Below are 13,440 nucleotides of genomic sequence, written 5' to 3'. Positions count from 1 at the left end.
AACTTTTGGAGCAGGCCACTGAGCTAAACCACCTTTTCAACAGGTTTAGCTCACAACCAGGAGTGGCCCTACAGCCCCCCGCTCCTTCACACCTCCCCACTATCCACAACAGCCTCCACAACCCCCCTCTGCCCAAGCTTTCTGCCTCCAACCCTCAACCCTCACTGGTTATCCCTTCCTTGGACTCAACTCCCACATCCCCCACAGCACCCCCTCCACTAGCACCATCCCCTGCCTGTCTGCGGGCCAGGTAAGACGACAGCTGGAGATGCTGCATCTGGGCAAGGCTGCTGGCCCTGAAAACTAACATCAATGCTGTGTATAAGAAGGGGATGAGCAGACTCTATTTCCTGAGGAGGCTCAGATAATTCGACGTGTGCCACACTGTACAACAGTAACTTCAACAGCTGAACTACCAACCTCACAAACTCTTACACATATTATATATGTATTAAACATTATAATACATATTATATAACTATATATTTAGTTTTACTTAGTTAACATTTTATTTTTAGTCCTGTTTATATTTTTTGTTACTTTTTTCTAAATAATTGTGTATACATCCTGTGTTTGCCTTAATGTTTAATTGCTACTGCAACAAAATAATTTCCCAAATTGGGATCAATAAAGAAGCAGTCTAAAGTCTAAAGAGCTAGAAAAGATCAGAGAAAATAGATGAGCATAGATAGAGCTGAGATAGAGAGCTTTTGAGTGTTTTTGCAGGCATCCGGGGTCCTCTCAACTGTGGACCAACAATGACCTGGGATATGCCCCTACCACCCAGAACAGGACAGTCAGTTTACAAAATGGATGAATGGATGATCTGTCTTGTGTTTTCAGCTATATAAATCCATCATTGAGTCAAGTTTTCTGTACAGCCTGTTCACAGGGAGTGAGTCCTTACAGCCATTCTCTGCTTTTCTCCTCCACTGAGGACATCCATCCAGTCCTGGACTGAGTCCCAGCTGCCCTCCCTGTCTAGGATGTGACCAAGCTGAACATTGTCCAGATATTCCTTCAGCACCTGGAAAAAGGCACAGCAAGACAAGATAAGGTATAGCACACAGTATAATTAGATACACATAAAGAGAATGGAAGTGAAAGGGAAGTGTGTTGGTGTGTGTTTTGTCCCACCTGATCAGAGATGCCTTTCCTCCTCTGTTCATCATGGGTGTCAGGGTAAATGACTTGGTCCCTCAGAGAACCCAGAGTCATGTATGGTCTCTGGACAGCCACAACAGAATTGCATGAATTCCTCCAATTTTAATATTGTTTTTTAATTTTGTTTGAAGTCATTGAACACAATTTTGATAGTGTCACCCTGAAAAATTCAACACTAAAAATTTTGTTTACAATCTATGAGTAAGTGTTCTTTGTCAACTTATTATTGATTCGGTATATTGATGCCTAAACCTCAAAAGCTGACATCTGTCTAGGCTTTATAACTCCTGGATCACTCTGCACAGGACAAAATTGGCTTTGTGTAGTTAAATTTGCCTTGGTGTAAACTAAGCTGCTGCTAAAAGTTACAACTGGAACATAGCTGGTGTTGCGGGAGTTTTTTTTTTTTTGTTTTTAGTGGTAGAACAGAAAACATCACCTTCAGAGGATTTTTACCTGTGGAACATAGAAGAGCTTCCCTCTCTCAGGTTTTGTCAAGTGTCCACCAAACAGAGGCCACAGCTTAAAAAACATGTATAATTGCTTTACATACCACAGGAAAAAACTTGGAAGATATTTACATTACTTGACAGACCAAATTGATTAACTGTGCATTCCATTTACCCAGAGAAAAGTTTCTCACCTCTCCAAGCACTCTGAAAAGAGAACTCTTTCCACAGCCATTTGGTCCACACACAAGAACATTAGTGCCAGACCTCACCTTCAGAAGACAGAAACAATGAGATGTTGGAATACAAGAAACACTTGTCTCATTCTTCATTCATTTGGATGACTGTAGCTGAGAAGGTATACAGGTCAACAGCGAATCAGGTCGATGGTTTGATCCCTGGCCCCTCCAGTCTGCATGCTGAAGCATCCTTGGCCAAGGTTCTAATTGTATGTACATTAATGTGAATGTGTGTGTGTGTGTGTGTGTGTGTGTGTGTGTGTGTGTGTGTGTGTGTGTGTGTGTGTGTGTGTGTGAATGGATGAGTCAGCATTGGAAAATTTTGTAAAGTGCCTTAGAGAAAAGGCTTTATATAGCTCCTGATGAGCAGGTTGACACCTTGCATGACATCCTCTGCCATTGGTGTTTGACTGTACACAATAAAATTTTATTGATCCCACACCGGGGAAATCTAGTTGCTACAGCAAGGATTAAAAAGAGCAAGCACATTGGCATAAAGATGTCAAAATAAAAAGTGTACAGGGTACAGAATAGAAAAATAACTATGTATATGTACATTTGTACAGATTATAAAAAAAAGTAAATGCTATAAAAATCCTACTGCCGTAGAAAAATATTACTGCCAATATTCTTATGAGAAAACAACTAATGACATGTTGTATTGCACTTGAGAAATACTAAGTCTATGTATATGCACAGTTTAGAAAAGTACTGTTGTCATTATGGATAATAAATAGTGTTATTGCACAGTTGAGACAACTAGGTAGGGGGTTAAGTGGTGTGAAGAGGGTGCGGCTGGTGTCAGGGGTGCTGCCAGGGGGAGGGAGGGGGTGTGGAGTAGCAGCGGCTTCAGGTGGGGGGAAGGAAGGGGGGTAGAATCAAATCTGTTGAATAGCAGGTTCAGTTCATTTGCCAATTCCCAGTCTCCACATTCAGGTCCCCCCTGGCTGTTGCTACTGTGACTTGTGACCCCACCCAGAGCCTGGTTCTGCCTGTTAAAAGGAAGCTTTTCCTCGCCACTGTAGCAGTGTCACAGTTTGGTCTGTACCAGCTCTATCTGGAAAGTGTCCTAGTTACAATTGGCTCTGTCTAGTGATATTATGCGTTCGTATTCTGTACTTTCTTACTGCACTTGTGTAATCTAATGAAGGTCTTTGTACTGTTCAGAGCTGTGAAATAGCATGACTGGTGAAAGCCAGTTTTGATAACGAGGCAGATGATGCTTCTCTTTTCTGTCAGTTGCATTAGATACACTCCATAACAACACTCACAAGGATAAGGTGTGGACAGTGGTTGATGTGTCCATGTCTTGGTAACTGGCTAATTACATTCGGTCACGTAAGTCCAACTTCTGTATGGGGCTGGCTCAGCCCGAGAAGATACATGTGAACTTTTTTCAGAGATCTGGGCTCAGTCACTGACGGAGATCTTATGAGAACTCTGTCATTCCGAGCCCACGATGCTATACTTCACCTGTGACCTCAATAAATACTTTGGCTGTGAACCGAAGATTTCTTCGGTCTATTCTTGGGCTTCTAATAAAAGAACCGGGCTAACAATAACATGTAAGAACTCCCTTGGGAGGTTATATGGCCGAATGTTAACAGCTAACAGCTCAATGTCTTTGGTGCAGTGCTGCTTTTTTACCCTGATGCGCCCTTAGTTACACCATCTGTTGTTTACAACCGTCGCTTTCCCCTTCTGGTCTCCTTTGCTCTCCTGTCCGTTCTCAGCAGTTGAAAATTGTCCAGCATAACAGTCCAGTGTGATCTCCATTAGCAAAGTTTCAGTGAAACACATGAGGCTACACTACCGGTACTCCCTCTGCAGTTAGCGTCGTTAGCTAAGAGAAATTTCACATTTCCCAGAGTAAGAGATCGTGTGGGTGGTTTGTACTGTATTTTCTTGTCCCAGCACTTCTCCTCAACTCTGCATCCCCTTCTCCTCCTCCTTATTTCCTTGGTGATCTCAAGTCAATGAAAGTAATCCACACAGTAGAAAAAACACAAATCACTAGTCTTATCAGTTGTACATCCATGCATATACACGATCGACTGAGACTTGTGATTGAAAAAACACGAGGAAGACACAAACACACACTAAGAAAAAAGGCCAGAGCTGGCAAAGCTGCTGCAACAAGGTGCAACAAGGTGCAACACGGTGCAACACGGTGCAACAAGGTGCAACAAGGTGCAACTCAAGCGGCGCCATCTTGAACATATAATGAATACATGAATGGATGAATGCTGGCATGCGCTGTAAAATGCTTTGAGTGATATACTAGAACAACTCTATATAAATGCAATTCATTTTCAAAATCAAGCACATGTCCATATGGTAAAAAGAAATCTAAACAGAAACCTATTCACTCCAATCATTAATTCGGCCAATAATAGTTTGCCTGTCTGGCTGAGATATGGCAATGAAAGACTTTACCTCAAATGTAAGGTCACTGATCAAGATGTCTCCATTAGGTGTTGCTAGTGGGGTATGGTCAAATCTGCAAAAAACAAATTATTGATTTAAAGCTGAGCTCATGCAAAGAACAGGAAAAACAAAAAAAATATACTGTGTATTTTCAAGTGCAGAATAAGAGACCTACTTGATGATGTTATCTCTGTTTATAATTTGACCACTTCCAGGCACCAATATGAGTTTCTCTGCAGCATATGATTCTAAGATGAATGGAATAAACCAAAAATCAGTTAAGCTGTTAAGATGCACAGCTCCAAAATCTGAGATGAAAACTCATGTCTGTGACATATCTTTGGTGATTTGAAGTCATGCTTACCCTTCTCCTGGTGGGAGACCATTGTGCGTTCATATTTGCCAGAATTCAGCTCCTTTAGGACTTTCATCAGTTCTGTGATGCGAGCTGTGAATCTGTGAGGGACATACACATTCATTTCAAAATCAGAGACACTATTGAATTATTGATCGGTGAAATTCACAGTGGGGGATGCACAACACATTATTTTCCAGTGTTATTTCACTTTACTGTATTTCTTTTATGGGCTGGAAAGTTACAATTTCTTTTTTAGTAGTTTTGAGTTAATACAAATGTTTGCTCTCAGTTCCTTGTCACTAGTTCCACTGGAGACATGTTAAAAAAAAATGCTGATCAGTATTCTAAAAACTGATAAAAAATGAACCATGACCACAGCTAATAAAAACCATGTTAAACCAGCAGGCATTCTCCAGCTTCTGAGTGAAAACAATTTTAATTATATAGTCCAATACAGTAAAAAAAAGTAATTTGCCTCAAGGGGCTTTACAATCTGTACAGCATACGACACCCTCTGTCCTTAGCCTCTCAATTTGGACAAGGAAAAACTACTCAAAACCCCCTTTAGTGGGGAAGAGGAAATAGAGGAGGGATCCCTCTACCTGGACAGACACACATCCAACAGAACAGACATATAAATAAATGAAAATCAAAGTATGAACAAATTATGGTGACAAGATTCCAGATACACGCAAACGTGACACATACTGGTATCAAAATATACTTGAGGCCACTGCAGGGTTTCAGATATATTCAATTTTTGTGGTAGCACGTTACAAAATGAGCATTGCCCGCCACATGTTGATTTGGTGCTGTGCATCTCGCACACATAAACTTTACTGGAGTGGGGGAAAACAAAGTTAGTAGATTAAAGCACTTTGTTAAAAAACACAAGAAAAATGTGAAGAACTAAGCTGAATTAACAGAATGAAATAAGAAATAACCCACTAGAAATATGGCTTCAAGCGGCAATTCCAAGTTTGAGCGATTTTTGCATTCAACAAAAGGAGCAGGTCAATGGGCTAAAATGAAAGCCATGATTAGCAACAAGCGTGTTGCTAATCATAGTGAGCCCAATCACACACTTTCATCATCATAAAGCCTGCAGTGTTTCAATAATTGTGCATTCAAAGTTTAAACAAAACTCTGTGTGTTGTGCACAGGATGTCTCCACTGAGTTTAATTAGTATTCCTCAAAGGCATCTAGTGTATACACATACACACACACACACACACACACACACACGTACGTACGTACGTAGATAGACGTAGAGATAGATAGATAGATAGATAGATAGATAGATAGATAGATAGATAGATAGATAGATAGATAGATAGATAGATAGATAGATAGATAGATAGATAGATAGACAGACAGACAGACAGACAGACAGACAGACAGACAGACAGACAGACAGACAGACAAAGTAGCTGTGATAAAACCGCTACTTAAAAAGCCTACTCTTGATCCAGGGATTTTAGCCAACTATAGACCGATATCCAACCTTCCCTTTCTCTCAAAAACTCTTGAGAAAGCAGTTGCCAATCAGCTGTGCGACTTTCTAAACAATAATAGTTTATTTGAGGATTTCCAGTCAGGATTTAGAGTACATCATAGCACAGAGACAGCACTGGTTCAAGTTACAAATGACCTTCTAATTGCATCTGATAAAGGATTTGTCTCTGTACTAGTCTTATTGGATCTTAGTGCTGCATTTGACACCATTGACCATGGCATCCTATTGCAGACACTGGAACACTTCAGCTACTAAAGTCAGCTATGGAGTTCCGCAGGGTTCTGTGCTTGGACCAATTCTATTCACCTTATATATGCTTCCTTTAGGTAAGATTATCAGGAAACACTCAATAAATTTTCATTGCTATGCAGAGGATACCCAGCTATATTTATCAATGAAGCCGGAAGAAACCAGTCAGTTAACTAGACTACAAGCATATCTTTATGACATAAAGACCTGGATGACCTGCAATTTTCTGGTGCTAAACTCAGACAAAACTGAAGTTATAGTAGTAGGCCCTAAACATCTTAGAAAGTCACTTTCTGATGACATAGCAGCTATGGATGGCATTGCGCTGGCCTCCAGCACCACTGTAAAGAATCTGGGAGTCATTTTTGACCACGACATGTCCTTTCACTCCCATGTAAAACAAATTTCAAGGACTGCCTTTTTTCACCTATGTAATATCGCAAAAATCATGCATATTTTGTCTCAAAATGATGCAGAAAAACTAGTCCATGCATTCATAACTTCCAGGCTGGATTATTGCAATTCTTTACTATCAGGCTGCCCAAATTCGTTGCTGAATATTCTCCAGTTGCTCCAGAACGCTGCAGCACGTGTTCTGACAAAAACCAGGAAGAGAGATCATATTTCTCCAATACTAGCCACTCTGCACTGACTCCCTGTAAAGATTAAGATAAGATTTGTACTTTTAAAGTTTAGAATAGAGTTTAAAATCCTCCTCCTTACTTACAAAGCCATAAATGGCCAGGCACCTTCTTATCTTAAAGAGCTCATAGTACCTTATTGCCCCACTCGAACACTGCGTTCCCAGAATGCAGGTCTACTTATGGTTCCTAAAGTCTCAAAAAGCAGAACATGAGTCAGAGCATCTAGCTATCAAGCTCCTCTCCTGTGGAACCATCTTCCAGTCTTTGTCCGGGAAGCAGACACTGTCTCCACATTTAAGAGTAGGCTTAAAACTTTCCTTTTTGATAAAGCTTATAGTTGGGGCTGGCTCAGGCTTGTCCTGGACCAGCCCCTAGCTATGCTGCTATAGGATTAGACTGTCGGGGGACCTCCAAAGATACAATGAGCTCCTCTGTCCTTCTGTCCCTCTCCATCCGCATGCTTTCATGTCCTTCCACGGCGTGTTAATAACTTAGCTCCTTCCCCGGAGTCTCTGTGCTTGGTCGTCTTGCAGGTTACACAGTGGCTGAATCTGGATTGTGGATTTCAGCTGCGTCTCCTGCCTTGGCCCTGCCTGACATCCACTGCAACTGCTACTGCTATTATTACATCCACTGTCACTGTTACTGTGATTGCCCGTTTTTGTATATTTAGCAGTAATGGGAAACGCCCCAGTTCTGCTCGCCAGGAGTTATTTGCTGTTTTCCTTTGGACGTTTAGAGTTCTTTTGTCAGAATTCAGTATGGAGGGCCTCTATTGGGTGTTTGTGCCATTTGACATTTACTAAGAACGTTTTTTTCTTGAATAAAAGTTAGTATTCTGGAATTGAGGATACTGCAGAATATTTTTCCAAAGTTGCTGCAGATGCAGACCCCTCTGTAGTTGTTAGGATCAAGTTTATTTCCATTTTTGTAGATAGGGGTGATTAGACCCCTGGTACCAGATATCAGGAAAGCAGCCAGTATTCAGCACCATGTTGAAAAGTTTAACAATCGCAGTTTGTAGCTCAGGGGTACTGTTCTTCTGCCTTTCATTTTTGATGCAATCCATGCCACAGACTTTTTTTTTGAATGAATGAGTTTTCAGTTTGTTAACTATTTTTGTGTTACTGCGTAATCTAATGGGTTTTGGTTATTCTTGATGGCTGATTCAAAGTTGTCTAACTTTGTTTTAATTTCAGTTTGATTTAGGTTTAGATCTTCAGGTGGGATATTTTTATAGAGGTCATTAAAATAATTTCTCCAGATGTCTCCATCTTGCATTGCTAACTGTTGTGGTTTGCAGTTTTTAAACTGTTCAGCATGTCCCAGAACTGACCCTGGTCTACTGTGTTTTCAATGTCCTGAAGCGTTTGGTCAGTGTAGTGGAATTTCTTTTTTCTGAGGATCTGTTTATATTGTTTTAGATGGACTATCTCGGCAAAGGAGAAGTGCTCACTAACACAGATTTAGACAGATTCGTGAACAATATTTGAGAGAAATGGATCTTTTGTGTATATGTATCTATCAGATAGATAGATAGATAGATAGATAGATAGATAGATAGATAGATAGATAGATAGATAGATAGATAGATAGATAGATAGATAGATAGATAGATAGATCATGTGAAAAAAATAGGAAACCCCATTAATGTCCATGTCCAGTGCAAATAGGATTAAAAGTGTGCTGTGCTGCAAACCATGGTGTCAGACCTGCATCCCTCAGTCTCACATACTGAGGTCTGCCTGTCAGATAGTCTGCAATCCAGACCACCAGGTGTGAGCCTACTCCCATCTCTGTCAGTTTATGCAGAGGGTCAATTTCAGTGACAACATGCAAGCCAAGAGTTGAAATTTCAACGACCTACTCACATCAAGCATACGACGAAAAGAAGACAAAAAAAAAAAAAAAACGTAACCAAGTGAACATGACCTGAAGTTCCTTACTTAATAAAAAAAAGACATAACAACATACCAGTAGGTAGACTATGGCAAGTATAAGGGAGGAAAACCTGCGGAATTCCGCTGTTTGGCTCTGGAGATAAAACTGTTCACAACTTCAACAAGGCACATTTCATGATGACCCACCACTACATTATACCTGCCGCAACCACTTTATAGCTGTGGCCAGATGCACAATAATAATATAGGCCCTTTGGGTTACCGTTACTTTGTGGGAATAATAAATCTCCTAATGTGTCTCAGCTCGTGGGGCGGCTCTTGGTTTGTCAATAAACAACAGCGGAGGTGATTCTAGCCTATAAGTTTAAGGCTGTGTTCCCACCAAACGCGATGACACAAGATCGCACTGCAAGATTACATACAAAGTCAATGCAAAGACGCGATTTGAAGCGTCATTTTGCCGGGCGACGCGATGGACGTGATTGCGCGGGGCGATGGACGCGTTGGCCGCAAAAATCGCGCCCCATCGCATCATCGCTTCATCGCTCAAGTTGAAATAAATGAACTTTTGCGGCGGATTCGCGTGAAGACGCGCCGCGACAGCCTATCAGCGTTGAGATCGTCATCGACATGCTGACGTACGGACGTCTTGGTGTTCCCTCGCAAAATGAAACTGCCAGAAACAGTGGAGGAGCCGCTCATCGTTGCTGTCACCGTTCACCCAGAGCTTTATGACAGTTCAGCGTAGCATAGCCCCAGTTAGCATAGCTTGCTTTACTAGCATACTTGTCTGGTTCATTCAACAATAGCTGCACTACTTTGTACAGTACAGGTACAGTGCAGTGATGGTGGTTATTTCAGCCATGAGCCATTTCTCAATACCAAGTACACCAAGTTCGGACTTACGAACTTTGCAGTTCGGACTGAGCAAGTTTGACTTGGGAGTACAGTCTCTCCAGGACGGGAGAGCGCAGGACTGTCATTGCATGCAATTGGGATGGCAGCGTACTTGATGACGTCACCACCTCAGCTTGTCCGTTAGCAGGACGACACATCTCCGAAAACTTTGGAGCAAATTTTAATTACGCGCTATCGTGATGAATCGACCACAGATTTTAAGTTTTAACATCCACTTTCTCACATAAAATAATCTTCAAACCACATTCCGGTCGACGAGAGAAAGAAATGTTGCTGTTGGACGGGCTCGACACACGACGCGATGCCGCGTCAAGGGGTTTTTGTACCAGCGGCAAAACTGGAGCGTCTGGTGCGATGCGATTTCATTTGAGGCGCGATTAAATAATTTTCATGGCTTTTGGTGGGAACGCAGGGTAAAAGTACTGCACGCTAACGTGTCCTTGTTTGTTTACTCGCCTCTCCCTCAGAGTCTTTTTGCCTGTTACTTGTAAAGTCCAGGGATATGAGTCAGGCAGAGAGCACACGTCGAGGAGATTATTCTCAGTGTGTTTTATTTTCAATCAATAAATTTACTGTCGCATCTACAACTCACGTGTGTAATGAAACGTTTTTCCAAGCTAGAAGATATGAAAACTGTGGTCCTGGCATGTCTCCTGCTACTGAATTGGGAGTACTAACTCAGACCCAAATTTCAGAACAGTTCAGTTTATTTTGTTTCAAAAATTCAGTGAGTGCTATTTTTGTTTATTTATTCATTTGAGTGAGTTTTAGGAAATGCTGCTGGAAGGCCCCTGCACTTCATCAACGAAAGGCAGAGGAAGGCCCAGTTACTCTTGCTAGGGATCACAAGGATTGGACTGTTGATGATTGGGCTAAGGTTCTCTTTGGTAATGAATCTAATTTTGAGTTGATGCCCACTCCAGCCAACGTACTGGTTAGGAGGAAGCCTGGAGAAACCTACAAACCAGACTGTTTTGCCTCTACAGTTGGTGGTGGATCCGTGATGACCTGAGGTTGTTTCAGTATGGGTGGAACAGGGCAAATTCAATTGTGTGAAGGGCGAATGAACCAGGTCACATACAGGGGTACTCTTGAAAAAAGTCTTCTTCCATCAGCTGTTAAACTCTTTCCTGCCTCGAATGACTGGATTTTCCAACAAGACAATGCATGGATGGGTGGAGAGCATGCCAAGACGCACAGTGTTGGGAAAGTTCACTTTCTACATGAACTAGTTCAAAGTTCAATTCACAAATTTTAAAATGAACTATTTCAGTTCATAGTTCATGACTCAAAATTCTGAACTAAGTTCCCCGTTCCAAAAATGAGCTAGTTCATAGTTCTTTTTTCCATATGCTGCTACGAGCTATTATTTTTCAAAATTATTGCCACATCCCATATAGAACCACAAACAGCAATTATTTTATTAGTTTTAACACTGTAACTATGCGTCAGAGTTCATCTTCATATCCAATGTTGAATAATCTTTATCGGAATCATCAATCTTATCCAACCATGGTTTACATTAGCATTGAGGGGACAGCATTTCCCCATTGTTGCTTTAACACTTTGTTGCTGTCCATTCAGTCCACACTGGTAGCAGCTGCAGCTTCCACCCCATGTGACTGAAGTGCGGATTTTCTTTTTAAAAGCCGACGGGCAAAGTTTGCAAAGAAATGTAAGATTTTTCCCATCCTCACCGACCTTGTCATAACACTCGTTTAAATGATTCTACGATGCCTCCTTGCTGCTTTGTCACCTCCATGCTGCTTTTTGTTTTGATGACGCATGCAGCGGTACAACACTGGTGGCTGGTGTTGCCAGATTGGGTGTTTTTTTCCACTACATATTAAGGCCCGTTTACGGTGTGTTTTAGCCAGGTTTTCGGATTTCTATAGAAATCTGGCACCCTATTAAACAAAGTTTAAACTGAGAGAGCATGCCGTTCACAGACACCAGAATGAACAAGTTCACAGTAACGTTCATCAGGCAAGTAATACAGTACGTTCAGTTCACTTTTGCCCAAAATATGAATAAGTTCAAGAACTATCGTTCAATGAACGCATTCAGGCACTACACTGAAGACGCATGGCTGCAGTTATCAAAAACAATGGTTATGCAATCAAGTACTAACTCCTGTGTGTATCATGTGACTAACAGACAGAAAGGAAAACATGGAATGCCTAAAAGCACTGTTTTTGGCTAGCTATAGCTATTGATGTAAGAACTTAAGTGATTTTGGTTATTATCAAGAAAACCATGGAAAATGGCTAGATATCAGCTCTTAATTAAACTCTTATGAGCTATTTTTGTTGTTATCATTATATTTGCCCAAACAAATGTACCTTTAGTTGTACCAGGCATTAAAATGAAGAAATTGAAGAAAACAAGGATGGTCTAACAATTGTTTCCATGACTGTGTGTGTGTGTGTGTGTGTGCGTGCGCATTTATACCAAAAGATCAAATCACATCCCATGGCTGTGATCCAGTAGTTCGATTTTATTCCTTAAAATGCACTTTGATTTAGCTGTTTCTGTGTCTCTCAACAGTAGGGCTCCAGCAGATGTCTGACTCCCACGACACTCATCCTCACGTTAGTGTTAGGCTTCCTGTTACAGACAGGATGTGACATAACTATACCTTGGCTATACACTTTATTTACCTGGTCACCTTCTTAAATAAGAAACAAAACAGTAGAGGAAAAACAGGAAAAGCTCAGAGAACAGTATTGATTGCTATTTTATTCTGTATTGAAAAAGCTAAAATGATCAAAAATCAATATTCTAAAAATTATATTTAACTATGACTTTTAATGATACTGTTTTTTGTGCTACAAAAAGTGGATCCTGAAAACTTATAAATCACTGGGACCTTAATTTAAGAAAGACACAGAAGGATACCGCCACGTTTTTTTTTTTTGTTTGTTTTTTTTTTACTTTTAAAACTTCTTCATCTATTAGCTCTGGTCACTGAGAGAATTGCCCTCAGCTTGAAAAGCAAACTGAAACACAGCATCAAATGTGACCCACCACGATAAAACCAGCAACAAGTCGGCCCAGTGCAAGTTGACTAAACAACGAAAAAACGTTTTTTGTTTTTTTTTTAATTTCTGATTTTCGTTTTTTTGCAGAATATGTAAGTTGAAATCATGAAGAAGCCACTCCATGCCGGTAATGTGATGTCTATGTGTTTGTCTTTGTCGGTGCGTTTGAGTGATTTTAGGTTTTCGTCGTCAACACTGACCCCAACTACAGCAGCGCACCCTCAAAGGAAGTGCCGCAGGCGGTGCGAGAGGAGGCAGAAGCGGGGAAAGCGCAGGGGTATCCGGGACAGGCTAGCGGCGAATCAACACAAGCCGGCTATATCATCTATCGTACTTGGTAATGTACATTCCTTGGACAACAAACCAGACTATATACACCTTCTGAGATCGACCCAGCAGACCGTGAGAGAGTGCTGTGTTTTCGTCTTTACGGAAACATGGCTCAAAAACAGCATACCGGACTCTGCCATCCAGCTGGACTGGCTAACATGCTACCAAGCAGACAGAGCCCTCATTGAGGGAGATAAGACCCG

The 13,440-nt window shown here is 41.2% G+C and overlaps 1 protein-coding gene across 3 annotated transcripts in view; it reads right to left on the bottom strand.

Moving 5' to 3' along the window:
* The window catches only part of LOC139346953 (ATP-binding cassette sub-family D member 3-like), a 62,065-nt gene that overhangs the window by 15,610 nt on the left and 33,015 nt on the right, over positions 1-13,440 (bottom strand). For 2 of the 3 annotated variants that reach the window (XM_070986338.1, XM_070986339.1), the window contains exons 14-20: positions 4,644-4,735; positions 4,455-4,527; positions 4,289-4,352; positions 1,808-1,885; positions 1,621-1,686; positions 1,138-1,227; positions 908-1,027 (exon numbers count right to left, since the gene is read on the bottom strand). In XM_070986338.1, the coding sequence (XP_070842439.1) occupies positions 908-1,027; positions 1,138-1,227; positions 1,621-1,686; positions 1,808-1,885; positions 4,289-4,352; positions 4,455-4,527; positions 4,644-4,735 (583 nt within the window). The remainder of the gene's footprint in view (positions 1-907; positions 1,028-1,137; positions 1,228-1,620; positions 1,687-1,807; positions 1,886-4,288; positions 4,353-4,454; positions 4,528-4,643; positions 4,736-13,440) is intronic. The other variant, XM_070986340.1, reaches the window with a different exon arrangement.

The sequence above is a fragment of the Chaetodon trifascialis genome, chromosome 18, assembly GCF_039877785.1.
Source record: "Chaetodon trifascialis isolate fChaTrf1 chromosome 18, fChaTrf1.hap1, whole genome shotgun sequence".
In the NCBI taxonomy this organism is placed as follows: domain Eukaryota; kingdom Metazoa; phylum Chordata; class Actinopteri; order Chaetodontiformes; family Chaetodontidae; genus Chaetodon; species Chaetodon trifascialis.
The sequence above is the reverse complement of the archived record's forward strand: the minus strand, read 5'-3'. Positions and strand labels throughout refer to the sequence as shown.